The following is a 16,536-nucleotide window of genomic DNA, read 5'->3' as shown; positions in this document are numbered from 1 at the left end:
CTGATGTAGATATTAAATTAAATTTAGATAAATAACATGAGCCTGTGCCGCCCAATTGCCCCCAACACACCCCAGTGTGTTTTGAAGGGTGGGGAGAAACCGGAGCACCCGGACAAAACCCACACTGACCTGGGAAGAATATTCAAACTTCTTGCAGACAGTGCCATATTCGAACGCGGATAGCTAGTGCTGTGACAGCATAGTGTTAACGAATATTCTAACCGTGCCACTTTATGAAATATAATATGAAGATATTGAAGAGGACAGTAATGCTTCTTCGAGTTCCCACTGACATGGAATAGTAATTAAGAACTACACCTCAGTGACCCCTCTGCAGCTGGATGCTTGACGTGTTCAACAGTCTGCAATCAGAATAGATGAGTAACAACATCTCCCTCAATGATCACACTCACTACCAGCACTCCTTACAGATGTGCCATCACCCCCTTCTGCACTCCCTGTACACCCATGACTATACTGTTAAACACCATTCCAACTCCATCTTCAAATTTGCCAGTGGTATCACAGTAGCTGACCGGGTTTGACAGAATATAAAAAAGAGATTGAAAGTCCAGTGACATGCTAGCAAGGATAACAACCTCTCGCTCAAGATCAATAAGGTGAAGAAGATGATCATAATCTTCAGGAGAGGGGGAAGCATCCACACCCCTGCCCTCATTAATGGCACTCAAGTTGTAAAAGCTTCAAGTTCTTAGAAATAAACATCTCCAATGACCTGGCCTGGGACAGCACATTGACATGACATGCAACAAAGTGCACCAATGCCTTAACCTTCTTGGGCGTCATGCTGTATGAATGTTAGAGATAAGCTGTTATTCTGTTCAATGAAGAACCCTTCTCTCTGTATTTTGTAACAAATAATATAAATTTCAGTGTGATTGAAGGTTTGCAATGGACAGTAGCTTTCTCCAGGAGATGATTGAGTTCTTGGCAGTGAACCTTTTTGAAAGAAATAAACAGTATTTGATAACTTTGTGGAATGAGGTAATGAAGCTCCTATTGAGGCTATTCCTTAAGTAAGATCATTTTAAAGCTGTACGATGGTTACATTTCCTTTTGAAAACATTCAAAAATGCCATGTACCTTGTGATGCTACTGAATGTGTGTTTAATGTGTGAGTTTGTGTAAATGGGAAAGGTCAGATGTGAACTTGCTGGCATGTGGACATGCAGTGTCATTATGCACAGTGGGATAAATTTTTTTGAACCCTTCCTTGGGTCTGAATTTTAATTTTATTTAATTTTCTAAAACTTTAGACATACAGTGCAGTGACAGGTCCTTTTGGCACATGAGCCTATGCTGTCCAATTACACCCAATTGACCTACAACCCCAGTACATTTTGAAGGATGGGAAGAAACCGGAGCACCTAGAGGAAACCCATGCAGACACTTACAGATAGCGCCAGATTTGAACCCCGGCCCCAGTCGCTCGCACTGTAACAGCGTTGTACTAACTATACTGCCCTTTTGTGGCCAGTGAGGCATGTGTAGAGTTAAATTCTGTCAATTGTGAGCCATTGTGGGATTGCTTGCTATTCCTATCCTGCATGGCAGAGGGATTTGAACAGTGCCAAGAACCAAAACAAACTCTGCTCACAAAATGCTATGAAAAGTTCTAATAGAGGTCTAAATCACATTCCCCTGTTGAACCACATGTCAAAGTCTTTAAAGATTGTAAGTGCTTCTGGATGTTCCTGATATTTTACAACATTCAAAACCTTTCCAAAATAACTTAAAAAAAAATGAAATATTTTTTTTAATTCTTGAAAAATCAAACATAAATAACTTTTATCAATTAAAGAGATATGGGGAAACTCAATTAAAATAGGCAAATTGTTCCTTCAACCAATTCTTTCTTTGAAAATAGATAAGCTTATTGTTTGTGTATTGGGTTTAATTTCTTAACAGGCCAATTCTGCAGAGTAAATAGTGGGAATTTCTGTTGCAGATTGCTTCAGAGCAAATTCTGAACCTCTTGAAAATTGGAATTCTCAGTGGCTGGACAGAATTCCCCACAGTTCCCAACAAGTTCCAGCCCATTTTAAGATCTGGTGACTATCTTCAACAGCTGTTTTGATTTCCCTGCCAGAGTTTCCAAAGGGCTACTTCCTAGGCTGCAGTCTGTGATATTTCCCATCACTCTGGGCTCTCATCATTCCTCTATTGCTGTTTTTTGTAACCGATTTGCCTTCTTAGGAATGGGCTATATTCTTTGGAGTAAAAATTGAATGCAAGACTAACATAACGAGCCATATAACATTCTTAAAGGACTTGACAGAGGAAATGCCGAGAGAATTCTTCTCAACTGTAAATTCCAGAACTAAACCTCATTCTCCCACTGAAATAAGTCTCACAGACTGAGGTAGGATCACAGTAACAGCTCCATTGGCCCATCAAGTCCATGCCAGTTCCTAAAAAAGCAATCCCTTCAGTCCTGATCCCTTGCTCTTTAAGTCCATAGCCTTAAATTACTCAGATTTAACTTCCAATCCAATTTCCTTTTGAAGACATTGATTGAATCTGTTTCCACCAGTCTTACAGGTAGTGACTTCCACTTCTGACACACTTTCTGATGAAAGAATGTTTCTCATGGCAAGCTTCTATATCTTTTGCCCAGAATTTTAAATCTTGAACTATCTGCTAAGTTTTCTGCTATGATTCGGTCTCAACTAGAGTCAAGCCACCTAATGTGAGCTCCACAGGAACAGACCATCAGCATCAGGTTCCAGTCAGGGCAGATATAAAGAAAGCTGTGTCTTGTAGGTCTGGGTCCAATTTATTCTGGCTGTGATTGACTAGTTACATATTGAGCTTTAATTTTATACTCAAGGCCTTTTGTCTAAATCATACATAATCCCTCTCTTGATTTTATTGAATGGCAAAAAACAGACTCAAAAGACTCTTTTGGCCTTCACTTGTTCCCTTATTTAATATTATCCCAATCTTCAAACTGACAAAACAATTCCAATTAGAGAATCTATAACTGGAAGTTATGCAATTGATATACAGTAGATCACAGGTTTATTAGTGATGAGATTAACTCTTGGAACAAGTACCATCAAAGCATGATCCATGCATTTTTTCTCTACACTTAATAGAAAAAATTGTGGTGAGTTTCAATAATTCCTCACAATTTCCCAATAAACATTTTTTGTTGTCCCTCAGCAACCATATTCACCATCAAATTCTATCAAACCTTAAATTTTCACTTCCATACCTGAATAGGTACTGCAGTATTCTCTCACATTTTGAATGAAATTTAAGAATATCAGACATTCTAGCCCTTGTACTGTATTTCAGAGACTGTCCCTCTCCTTCTCACTTAAGGATGGTATGGTTAGTGAAGAGGTTAGTGCAATCCTGTCACAGCATCAGCGATTGGGACTGGGGTTTGAATTCCGCACTGTCTGTATGGAGTTTGTATGTTCTCCCCATGTCTGTGTGGGTTTTCCCTGGGGCTCTGGTTCCCTCTCACCTTTCAAAACATTCTGGCGGTTGTAGGTCAATTGGGTATAATTAGACGGCATGGGTTTGTGGGCTGAAAGGGCATGTTACCATGCAGTATGTCTAAAAAATTTTTGAAAATTAAAAAAAAATCATTATCTAAACTTCTCTAAACTTTCAAATTGTCTTTCTTTGAGTCAAGAGATGCATCAGGAATGGAATGACTTTAGAAGTCAGATGCATAGTCATTTGGGAGACAGTGACACTGGGAGATGTCGTAGGAGCAGGAGCTCCAAAAGTGTTTTCCTGGAGAGATGTGGGAAAAGACTTTTAAACTAGTTAATAATGTGTGCTCGACATTCCCTAATTCATAGGGAGCATATGTCTAATATGCAGGGTCCGCCATCAGTCGCACCCCCCCTTGTCCCCAGCCGTCCGTCGCCTCCCCCCCCCCATCTAACTTCCGATGCAGCAGCAGGGGTGCAGTGCTGCCAGAGTTCACCGGAGCGCCGCCCTAATAGCTCACGGGGATGGACAGTGGGTGGGTGGGGGGGGTTATTGAGCACAATCAAAATTATTGTTTCTCATTTTGGTGATGCATGCGAACAAGTTCTGATGTCATGAAGCATACCCGGGTAAGCCATTGACTCTTCACACCGCCAGAAGGGGATTTGCGGGTGAACTCTTGCCAGGCTCTGAGACTACCTCTGACCTAGGTCTCGGAGACTGTTCAATTTTGACCGGCCCTGCCCGGTCTGACCTTTTCACATCGCAGGATTCCCAGGTAGGTAACGGGTCAAATTGCCAGGTTTACCCACTTGTTCAACACAGTGTGAAAAGACCTATTGAGAGAAGCAGCCCTAAATTGGCATGTTGTGTGCAATGGAAACAATGGTTAATTGTGCATCACAAACCCAACAGTCATTCCTTGGGGCTATAGGATTTGACTTTATTATGCAAAGCAATCAGTGCTTTTCTGCACATGAGATCTTAGGGCTTTATTTTACATTGTCAGTGAGTTGGTAAGATCTAGCACAATTTAATAGAAAGGCAAACTCTTCACTGCATTTGGCATTCAGATTCATATGTTTGTGAGCTCAAGGTCTACAGAGAACATGTTACTAGTGGTACCACAATCTCTCTTGTACAAGGTCAATTATGAATTGTATTATGAATGGACACATTTTTTTAACATAAACTGTATCAGCTTTGCGATCATTATTATATTCCTCACTGATGTGTACGTTTCATGTACTATTTGCAATGAATTTGAACAGAACCAGCTACTGACAGCATGAACATCACTCAAGTGATCCCAACCCACTAGTTACTCATCAGTTAGCTCAACCTTTAAAGACTTATAGGTATCAAAATATATGATCAACTAACAGTGATAAAAAAGTTTAAAACATGATTTACCTGAAATTCCTGCTATACAAGAATTAATACGTGTACAGTGCCCTCCATAATGTATTAGACAAATACATATTTTTCCTTTATCTGCTCCTGTGCTCCACAGTTTTAAATTTGTAATCAAACAAATCACCAGAATTTATTCAAGATTATTTCTATACATTTTTATTTGACCATGTAGAATTACAGCATTTCTATTCATAGTTCCTCAATTTCAGTTTGGGACATTTGGCTTCACAGGTATTTGTGATTACTCAGGTATGTTTAATTGCTTCTTTGGTGCAGGTATTAGAAAAATATGCTTGCTTTCCAGCTTTTGATCACTGTTGGAGTTTGTAGTTGCCATTTTTCAACATAAGAACTAGAGATGTGCCAATGAAAGTCAAAGGAGCCGTTATCAGGCTAAAAAAAACAAGAATAAAACAATAAGAGACATCACCCAAACTTTAGGATTACCAAAATCAAATGTTTGGAACATTATGAAGAGCTTACAGGTGAGCTCAGTAATCACAAAGGGGTTGGTCTTCCAAGGAAGACCTCCACTGCTGATAACCATATAACCATTTATGAAGGAAGAATTTTCATCATAATGAAGAAAAATCCCCAAACACCTGTCTGATAGATCAAAACCACTCTTCAGGAGACAGGTGTGGATGTGTCAATAACTACTGTCCACAGAAGACTATATGAACGGAAATAGAGGCTACACTGCAAGATACAAACCACTATTAACCACAGAAACAGGATGGCCAGATGACAGTTTGCCAAGAAGTATTTAAAAGAGCCTGCAGAATTCTGGAAAAAGGCCTTGAGAAAGATGAGACCATGATTACCCTGTATCAAAGCAAAGTTGGAGATCTAAAGGAACTGCTCAAGATCCAAAGCATAGCATTCATCTGTGAAACATGGTGATGGGGGCATAATGGCCTGGACATTTAAGGCTGCCATACTTATCTTCATTGATGATGTAACTGCTGATGGCAGTAGCAAAATGAGTTCTGAGGTGTATAGAAACATCTTATCTGCTCAAGTTCAAGCAAATACCCCCAAACTCTTGATGGCACTTTATTCTACAGCAGGGGTGTCAAACTCAAATTCATGGAGGGCCAAAATTAAAAACTTGGACTAAGTCGAGGGCCGAGCTAAATATTTATTGAAAATTTTCAACAACATCTGCATGTTTTCTCTCCTTTCAACATATGTAATGTTAAACTTTTTCTTATTAAAATAAATGTTTAATAATAGTTTTGCATAAACTCTTTCCAGAAGCATTAACAAATGAGAAATAAAATATTCAATAAATAATATTTCTCTATAGAGGATTTGTCAAATGTGGCTAGTGTGCTGTCGAATAGTAAAATCTGAGGGCTATTGAGAATGTGGGAGAATAAGATGATTCCTGAAACAATCAAATGGGTGACTGATTGTGGGCATGAACTCTAGCAGGGTTATTTGCCATGCCCTTTTTCCATTGGTACAGATATCCTTTGATTTACAAACTTTTCAAGTTTTATGCCTAATGAGCTTGTATCCAGGTGCAGGACCATTTTTAACCAGGAATATATTTATCACCGTGACATGAAACTATTGGAAGATCGTTTTATCCTGAGATTAAAGTTCATAATCCATACTCAGGCCTGTGTGCGGGAGGGCGGGGTTTGCGGGCGATCGGGTTGGACAACGACAGTGCGAGGGCATCGGCTCTCGCTGCAGGGCGGCATCTCGACAGATAAGCGGCCCCGTCACCGTGAGTCGCGGGTCGGCCTGCGGCAGGGAGGGGGAATGGGCAACGGTCCTGGCGAGGTCAGGCCCGAGGCCTCCGGTTCCGGGCACTGGGAAGCGGCCTTGGCTTCCCCTGACTCCGGCCAGGCCGTGCTGCGGTGGGGGGGCGGGCGGGGGGACACGACAGTGCGGGGGCATCGGCTCTCGCTGCAGGGCGGCATCTCAGCGGATCAGCGGCCCCGTCACCGTGAGTCGCGGGTCGGCCTGCGGCAGGGAGGGGGAGTGGGCAACGGTCCTGGCGAGTTCAGGCCCGAGGCCTCCGGTTCCGGGCGCTGGGAAGTGGCCTTGGCTTCCCCTGACACCGGCCAGGCCCCAAAACCAGAGTCCACGGTGAGACCCTGCAACGTAAACAGAAGAGGTGGGGGCGATTAGCGGGCTGACGCCAATGCATTCTGGGATTTATAGTATTAGCTGTGCATGCGCTATACTGGCGCAGCGGCCAGCGGGCCACCTCTAATACATTTTTGAAATGATCTTGCAGGCCAAATATAATTATCTCGCGGGCCAAATTTGGCCCGCGGGCCAGAGTTTGACATGTGTGTTCTACAGCAACACAATGAACCCAAACATACTGCTAAAGCAACAAAGGAGTTTCTCAAAGCTAAAAACTAGAAAACTCTTGAATAGTCTAGTCAGTCACCCAATCTAAATCCAATTGAGCATATGGTGAGAGAAAACTTAAGGGGACAAGCCCCCGAAACAAGTAGGATCAGAAGATGGCTGCATTGGAAGCCTGGCAGAACATCACCAGAGAAGATACTCAACACCTGGTGATGTCTATGAATCACAGATTTCAAGCAGTCATTGCATGCCAGGGATATGCCATAAAGTCCTAGACATGACTACTTTTATACAGCATGACCATCGCCTTCCCAAGATCGTGTTATATGGCGAGCTCGCCACTGGCCACCGTGACAGAGGTGCACCAAAGAAGAGGTACAAGGACTGCCTAAAGAAATCTCTTGGTGCCTGCCACATTGACCACCGCCAGTGGGCTGATATCGCCTCAAACCGTACATCTTGGCGCCTCACAGTTCGGCGGGCAGCAACCTCCTTTGAAGAAGATCGCAGAGCCCACCTCACTGACCCAACACCCAACCCCAACCAACCAATTTTCCCCTGCAACCGCTGAAACCGTGTCTGCCTGTCCCGCATCGGACTTGTCAGCCACAAACGAGCCTGCAGCTGACGTGGACATTTTACCCCCTCCATAAATTTTCGTCTGCGAAGCCAAGCCAAAGAAGAAGAAGAAAGAAAGAAGACATACCAGTGCTATGTCCCAAATATTATGGTGCCCTGAAATGAGCAGACTATGTATATGAAGTGCTATAATTTCTACATGGTCAAACCAAAATGTATACAAATAACCTTAAATAAAAATCTGGAATGTGCACTTTAATCACGTGTGAATTATTTGATTGCAAATTTAAAACTGAGGAGCACAAGGGAAAATAAAGGGAAAAAAATGTGTCTTTGTTCCAAACATTATGGGTGACACAGTATGTTTATTAAAATAATGGAAATCTACAAGAAATACAAAATGCTGGGAGAATGAAACAGGTCAGTTTTCACACAAAAAAGTCAAAATGAGACTGATAATTCCAGCCCCAATCCTACATCTGAAATGGAAAGAAAGCAAACCTTGTTTAAGTGAATTATGAAGTGTTCACAAGTTAGAAAATTAAATTCCCAACAGGATAAAAATTATTGACTTCCAAAAAGCTGGAATAAGAACAAATTGGTGGATGATCTGGGAAGAACATCTCACTAAGCTGTCATTCAATGACAAATGTCCAGGAACCAAAGCAGTGAAAAATATGCAACAAATCATGGCAAAGAAAACAAATCTTGCAAATACTTGAGAATGAGACCTGGAAGGGGTGGGGAAAACTGAAATAAAGTTTTGAATACTGCACACGCACAAGTTTTTCAGTATTCCAAAAATAAAAAATCAAAAGTAAATATTGTCTGTGATGAATGTGTTCCAATGAAGATTTCACAACCTAAATAGCAAATGTATTGCTCTACCCAGATACAGAGTCCCAGGATCACCAACTTCTGAGAAAATGGAGCACCGAGAGTCAATAATCAGACCAGTTAATAACAAAACCCCCAAGAGAAAGAACAGTGGAAGAAGCCAAAAATAATTTGTGAAATAAGGTTGGGGAAAAAAGTGCAAGAACAAAGCCACAAATTTAAACAGAAAGTGTAGACAGAAAGGAAGGACTTGGCCATGTGCCTTTGGCCTCCCCAATGCTGAGGAGCCTGAACAAAGTTCAGCATACAGAGCATTTGAAAACTTGAATCACAAAAAAACAGGGCATGGTGTGGGAAGAACATGAACAGATGTTGCATGTTTCATGGGAAAATGATCATAGAGTCAAAGTGTCCAGTGAACTCAGGGGAACCTCTAATAAAGTGCAGCTCTTTGGGCATTTTTCATTTGTTTCCCTTCTCTTATTCATTCTTTTTCTTTCCACATATGTTAATGTGCAAAATAGTGGAGGTTTTTTAATTTTTCTGAGATGATTCCATGAAATCTTAAGTGGATTAACTCCTAAGCATGTCCCAAAATGTGCCATAATAATAAAATTTGAAAATTTGTATGACTGCTTTGGGCGAAGTATCAAAGGTGTGTTGAAACAATGGGGAGGGAGTACATTGTAGATCCATTAAGATAGAGAAAAGAGAATAAAAGATGCTTTCTGTCATGCATCGTGAGGTAGTGGAATCCATTAACGGAGTTAATCATTGAAGCAATGACCAATCCAAATTCAACAAATATTTAGAACATCGAACTGTACAGCACAGGAAGTTTGTTGGCAAGATTATATATAGAGCCCATTATTAAGGATGATGTTTGGAAGTACTTCAAAGCACAAGATAAACAGGCCAAAGACAGCATGGTTTTATTCAGGGGTGATCTTGCCGAACAAATCTGTTGGAATTCTTTGAGGAAGTTACAAGCTGGATAGACAAAGGAGAGTCAGTGAGTGGATGGAGCTTACTTGGATTTTCAGAAGGCCCCTGACAAGGTGCTGCTCATGAGGCTGCTATGGGAAAGGCACCAGCATAGATAGCAGATTGGCTAAATGGCAGAAAGCAGAGTGAGAATAAACAGGGACTTTTCTAGTTCCTCAGGGGTGAGTGTTGGCTTCACTAATTTTCACATTGTATGTACACGATTGATAGCTTTGACAAGACGAAGGAGATGATCGTGGACTTCAGGAGGACCAGGAACCCCACTCTCCACTACATATCAACAACTCTATAGTAGAGAGAGTGGAGAGCACCAGGCTCCTTGGAGGTCACTTATCGTGACCTAGCGTGGACACTCAACATCTCCTCACTTGCCAGGAAGGTGTAACAATGATTGCACTTTCCGATAAGTCAGAGCGGGGAAGGCTACTGGCCACTATTATGTCAACTTCCTGTAGGAGCACTTTCAAGAGCATCCTAGCAGGCTACAACACAGTGTGGTACAGTTGCTTCATAGAAATAGATCAGAGGTCAATTCATAGCACCATGAGAGTGGCAGAAAGGATTACTGGAATCTTCTTCCTCCTTATCGACCTGATCAACTGTGATCATTGTCTGTAGAGGTCATGCAAAATCATAGAGGACTTCTTCCACCCTGCACAGAGCTGCAGAGAAATGGGTAGGAGGACAATTCACAGGAGCACAAGAGGGGCAAAGCCGATCACTGGAGTCTCTCTCTGTACCATCAATCTGATCTTCCAGGATCATTGTCTGAAGAAGGCACACAAAATAATTGAGGACACCTTCCACCCTGCACACATCATCTTTCAGTAGCTCCCGTTGGGGAAGTGATACTGGAGTATCAGTGTCTACAGCACCCGACTGAGGAGCAGCTTCTTCCCATGGGTAGTGAGAATGCTAAAAGACCAAAGGAACCATTCAAGACTCTCATATTTACTAAACAATATCATAAGATTTAGGTCCCAAATCTAAGGAAGGATGTGCTGACATCGGAGTGTTCAAGAGCACATTTAGGAGAATGATCCAGGGATGAGACAGTTAATGTACAAGGACAGTTTGATGGCTCAGGGCCTGAGCTCACTGGTGTTGAAAAGGATAAGGGGGGGTGGGTGGGGGGACCTCACTGAAACATACTGAATATTGGAAAGGTTAGAGGGGACATTGAGAGGATGCTTCCAGTAGTGGGAAAGCCTAGGACCAAAGGGCTCATCCTCAGAATAAAAGGGTGTCTCTTTATAACAACGATGAGGAAGTTTCTTCAGCCAGAGGGTAGTAAATCTGTGGAATTTAGAGGTTGGTAAGTTTTTGATCAGTAAGGGCATCAAAGGTTAAGGGGAGAGAGCAGGAGAATGAAGTTGAGAGGAAAATTACATCAGCCATGATTCAAATGACAGAGCAGATTCAATGGGCTGAATGGCCAAATACTGTTCCAACATCTTAAGCTCTTATGGAATAAGTCCTTCTGTGCCAAATATGATGTCCAAATCAAACTTAAACTCTGCTGTTTGCACCTGATAGCCACCCTGTCATCCCCTTCACATTCAAGTGTCTATATAGCAGGTTCTTAAACATCACATCTGCTTCTACCACCACTCCTGGTGGCCTGTTCCAGGCACCGAGCATTCTCTGTGTAAAATCTTTGCCCTGTACCACTCCCTTAAAACTTTCTTTTTTCACCTTAAATGCAAGTCCTCTGGTTTGTGACACCTTTACCCTGGGGAAAATATTCTGACATGTCCACCATACCAATGCCTCTCATAATTTTGTGAACCCCATTAGGTCTGCCCTCAACCTGCTGCGCTCTAAAGAAAACAATTCAAGTTTTATCTAATTTCTCCTCTTAATTCATACCCTCTAAGACAGGCATGGTCCTGGTAAACATCTTCTGTACCCTTTCCAAGCATCAACATTGAGGCAACCATAATTGCACAAAGTATCCTAAGTGCAGCCTAACCAAAGATTTATGTAATGGTAACAGTACCTTTATACTCAATGCCTCACTTGCTAAGCATATGTCTTCGTTACCATTTTGACTAGTTGTGTCATCATTTTCAATGAGCTCTGAACTTGGACCCCCAGATCCCTCTGCACATCAATACTTTTAATAGCACTACCATTATGGTATACATTCCACATACATCTGACTTCCTAAATCGCAACACTGAACACTTGGTCCGATAAAACTCCATCTGCCATTTCTCTGCCCATATCTGCAACTGATCTATATCTTGTTGTACTCTTTGATTACCCTCTACATGAGTGGTTCTCAACCTTTTTTTTCCCACTTTAAATAATCCCTTAGTAACCACAGAGCTCCTTTGGCATCCTTATGCCAAAGAGATCACTTAAGGTGGTGTGCATGAAAAAAATGGTTGAAAACCACAGTCCACAATCCCACCAATCTTTGTATAATCTGTAAATTCACTAGATCAGCAATTGAAGGACGGCTAATAATGTGATAGCATCAAGAGACGCGCAATAGATTGGATTAACACTACAACTTACCTGGAGAGCCATCTTAGACAGATCAAGTAAAATGGTCCATTTCCATTTTGTACTTTCCATAAAATTTGATGTTTCAGATTTAAAATATTTCAGATATTTTGTTCAAATTAATATTTACAGTGTCAAGAAAATGGTGTCTCCAGCTGTCCACTGGTCAAATTTGGAGGTTCAGCCTCCCGTGGAGGGGAGTTATACTCTACATCAGCAGTTATGTACAAATCTGTTGTTGCTGCTATACAGAATCCGATAGTTGGTGAATGTAACTTAAAGATTCCTGAAATGGGTCTCATTTGAAGGCAAATGCATATGTATGTCAATAATGTACACACCATTGGAAAGTATAGACAATACAATGATTATGCACTGATATTTTCCAGATATTTTGTTTCAAAGGTGATATTTTTATTTCTATTTTTCACTTCAGTCAAGTGATTTCAATTGGCACAGTTGTCTATAGCTGGTTTACTGTGAACAATGTTCTGGAGAAGGCTGGCACCTCAGCAGAAATACAACCAACATTAGATATTTTTCTCTATCAATTCATCAATAATACCTTCCCTTAATATAGTTCCTTTAATCAAACTTCCCAGGACACTTCATGGGAACATGACCAAACAAGTTTTTAAATGAAGTAAAGAAAAGTGCAAGTAAAACTGAGTCAGACAGCTAGGTTGTAAGGAGAATGTGGAATGAGACAAAATATATCGGGAAGAAATTCAAGAGCTCATAGTTGAAGGCACAGCATCCAATGGTAGGTCAAGGAAAGCGGAGGTTGGAAAGGTGAGATCTTTAGCATTGAGACATGAATAGATTGGGAGCCAGGGTAGGAGATTGGGAGGAGAACCTGGGAAGAGTTAAACCATGGACAGAAGACCTTGGATGATTTTAAGTTAATGGACCATAGAAGGCAAAGTGAAGCAGTAGAACAATTGAGCCTGAAGTTGAGTCAGCCAGCATTAAGGAAGATCTATAGTTTGGAAGGGCTTGGAAGACTATGGACAAAATGCAGGCAAATTCGACTGGCCCAGGATGCCAATTTGGTCATCATAAATGAGTTGGGCTGAAGGGCCTGTACCATTCTGTATGACTCAGTGTTGGTGACGAAAAGGATTTTGAGTCAGATATTCAGCTAAATAGGAAACATGGAAAGCACGGGTCCTCAACTCGGATGCTTGTGATGAAGCACAACCTCAATTACACTATTTTTTGTCAATGTAAATAAATCACTTTCTATGAGAGGAATCTACCACGTAAACTGATGACTGAATAGAGTCGCAGACATTTAGCCAGTCCACTGCACTCTTCAATACCGTGAACTTGCCCAGACTCTACCACACAGCTATGTTCTCGGGGACAATTTACTGGGACAACTCTTTCGTACAAAGGAGGAAACTGGGGAAGATATAGAAAATCTGTAAACTGCACACCGGTGGAACAGGAGGTCAGAACCAGGTCCCTGGAGCTAGGAGGCAACTGCTCCACAAGTTGTCATCCCACAGAGAAGCATTCAATATTCTCATCCAATCAATGATTTGAGTAAAAGCCTGCTTTTTTTCTCCAGTTGACTCTCCAACCGAACTGAAGAAATTACCTTAGATTTGGTTCCCACAGGGGAAGTTGGATTTTTAGTATCTGTTGGATGTTTTACTAAAGGAAGACACATCATTGACACCTCAACACTGCCATTGGCATGTCATCAGACACAGCAGCTCCAAGAGCTTTCCCCCCCTCATTTGCAGTCCGGGAGACACCAGGCCAGGGGTTCTCAACCTTCATTTTCCCACTCACATACCACCGTAAGTAATCCCTTACTAACCGCCCATGGTATAGGAGTGTGGAAATAAAAAAAGGTTGAGAACCACTGCACTAGACGAGCTTGTCACCCCCTGTCACATTGTTGTTGATCAGATATTAAATCTGACAACTTCCTGGGCGAAGTCAATCAGATGCATGCTTGCAACTGGAATGCCAGATTTTCAACACGTTACTTCCAAATCGCCAAGACAAAACACCCAGCAAGGCTGATCATTACGCCAGGAACAGTCCATCGTCCATCAAGGCAATTCAGTCATCAACTCACTTCAAGCATCATGTCACCGTGATTTCTGTTTACCTGCAAGCACATTTCTGTGCTGCGTCCAGTCCTCATTAAACATTTACAGCATTAACAGTCACTCAAGTCGCTCAGTGGGATATGACAAATCACATCAAAATGCTTCAGTGCCCAGGCACAATAAGGTTGGCAGCGGTGACACATGGACCTTCCAACTCCACAAGAGAATAAAGTTTGGCAAATTATTTCGCATGAAAACATCGCCCCACCCTTGCATTTAATAATAATAATGAACGCCGGACAGATGTTGTGCCTGGTACTCACAGGGTGTAGCAGGTCGCAGAGACAGGGCGGACACATATCGGTGCAAACCGATGATCCGGACCTCCAGCAGCAGCGCCCGGTGGCACACAGATCCGATCTCCAGCTCAATCTCCTCCAGCACGCTCACCGCTTCCCTCGCCAGAGCCGAGAGCTGCCTCAGGACACTTCCCAAAGTAAAGCTGGACACATCGAGCAGATTCTCCAAGGCTGACAGCCTTCTGCCCTGGCCATGCAGGCGACAAACTTGTACCGGGCGCACGACCCTCTTACAAAAAGGCATTATTATGGTGTATAAACATATATCACAAAAGGAAAATAATACGAGCTGGGCAATGCAAACAAACAGCTGTCAGGACCGTCAGGGTGGAACAAGCTGAGCCCGAAATGGGATCGCTCTTTGCTTTCTGACACAAGCCTCCAGAGAGCGCCGCTTCTCTGGAAGGGGAGGGCTCTCCGCGTTTCTAACACGGGGGGTGGTCCGAATGGGGTCGGAATTCAAGTCCTAGACCCTCTCTTTCGAGCGACAACCAGCAACGATTCTGTTCTCCCGATAGCCTGTCATCTGCAGAGGCTTGTGTTGTGTTATATAAACGAGGAGGTGAATTTGACATTTTGTTTTTAGCCGGAGTCCAGAGTTGGATTCCCGATCTCCTGCAATTCCCAGTATCACAGCCCTTGCCCTCCTCAGCTCAACAGGAAGTCTGAGACAATATGGACAAAGCAACGTAACGGGGTACTCGTGATCCCTTCATTCTTTCCAGAAATGCCTGTTAAACATGAGGTGCAGAACAGCCCTTCTGCAGAGATTTAAAATGGTATTAACTGCTTCGCTATTTTAAAATCGATTTTGACCAAACTTTTTTTTTACTGTTACTGATCCAGTTACAGTACTTGCAAGCTTTTTGGCTCCCTCTTTAATTTGCATGCCGCCTCTTACAAGCATTGGTTATTGAAACAAACAGAAAATGCAAATTAAAATATTGTAATACCGGATGCAAATGATTTGACTTCCAACAACATTATACAGTATAGCAAAGTTCAAAATGACAAATTCAAAGTTTACATGGCACACGAGACATGACATACAACCCTGGGTTTCCTTTTCTTGCAGGCCAGAAGTAGGTTTAAAAAAAACTAAACTCAAGTAAAGATGCAGACAGAGCTCTCCATAACTTTTGGGACAAAGCACTTTTTTTCCCCCTTTATTTGTCCCTGCACTTCACAGTTTTAGTTATTTAATTGGACAATTAACGTGATTAAAGTGCACATTCAAGATTTTATTCAAGGTTATTTGTATACGTTTTGGTTTGACCATCATACAGAATCACTTCATTTCAGGGCACCATAATATTTGGGACATTACAATAGTATGCATATTAAAGTAGACATATTTAGTACTTTGTTGCATATCCTTTGCATACAATGACTGCTTGACATCACTGGGTTCTGAGTACCAGATCTTCTCTGGTGATGTGGCCTCTTTTATAGCATCTTCAGCTTCTGCTTGTTTTGGGGACTTTCCCATTACTTGTTCTCTTCAGCATATGGAAGGTATGCTCAATTGGATTAAGATCGGGTGACTGACTTGGCCATTCAAGAGTTTTCCAGTTTTAAGCTTGAAAAAACTTCCTTTGTTGCTTTCGCAGTAAGTTTGGGATCAACGTCTTGCTGTCCAATGAGTTTGGAGGCATTTGCTCGAACTTGATGTTTCTGTACACCTCAGAATTCATTTTGCTACTGCCAACAGCAGTTATGTCATCAATGAAGAGAAGTGCACCAGTTAACTGTGGCAGCCTTAATGCCCAAGCCATAACACCCCCACCACCATGTTTCACAGATGAGGTGGTATACTTTGTATTGAGATTCAAGATTAAATTTATTGTATTGTAATAAAAAGTGAATGTAAGAGGAAGCGCCTCTTACAGTCCGAGAAAGAAAAGCAAAAGTGAGTTCCTCCCAGAGATCTTGGGCAGTACCTTTACGTCTTCACACTT

At 42.0% G+C, this 16,536-nt stretch overlaps 1 protein-coding gene across 3 annotated transcripts in view; it reads right to left on the bottom strand.

The window, feature by feature from the left end:
* The window catches only part of nhsl2 (NHS-like 2), a 303,937-nt gene extending 288,852 nt beyond the window's left edge, over positions 1-15,085 (bottom strand). The window contains exon 1 of one of the 3 annotated variants that reach the window (XM_069893174.1): positions 14,543-15,085. In XM_069893174.1, the coding sequence (XP_069749275.1) occupies positions 14,543-14,822 (280 nt within the window). In that variant the 5' untranslated portion in view covers positions 14,823-15,085. The remainder of the gene's footprint in view (positions 1-14,542) is intronic. The other 2 variants (XM_069893173.1, XM_069893172.1) reach the window with 2 other exon arrangements.
* Positions 15,086-16,536: the final 1,451 nt, after the last annotated feature.

Source organism: Narcine bancroftii, chromosome 8 (assembly GCF_036971445.1).
Source record: "Narcine bancroftii isolate sNarBan1 chromosome 8, sNarBan1.hap1, whole genome shotgun sequence".
NCBI lineage: Eukaryota > Metazoa > Chordata > Chondrichthyes > Torpediniformes > Narcinidae > Narcine > Narcine bancroftii.
The sequence above is the reverse complement of the archived record's forward strand: the minus strand, read 5'-3'. Positions and strand labels throughout refer to the sequence as shown.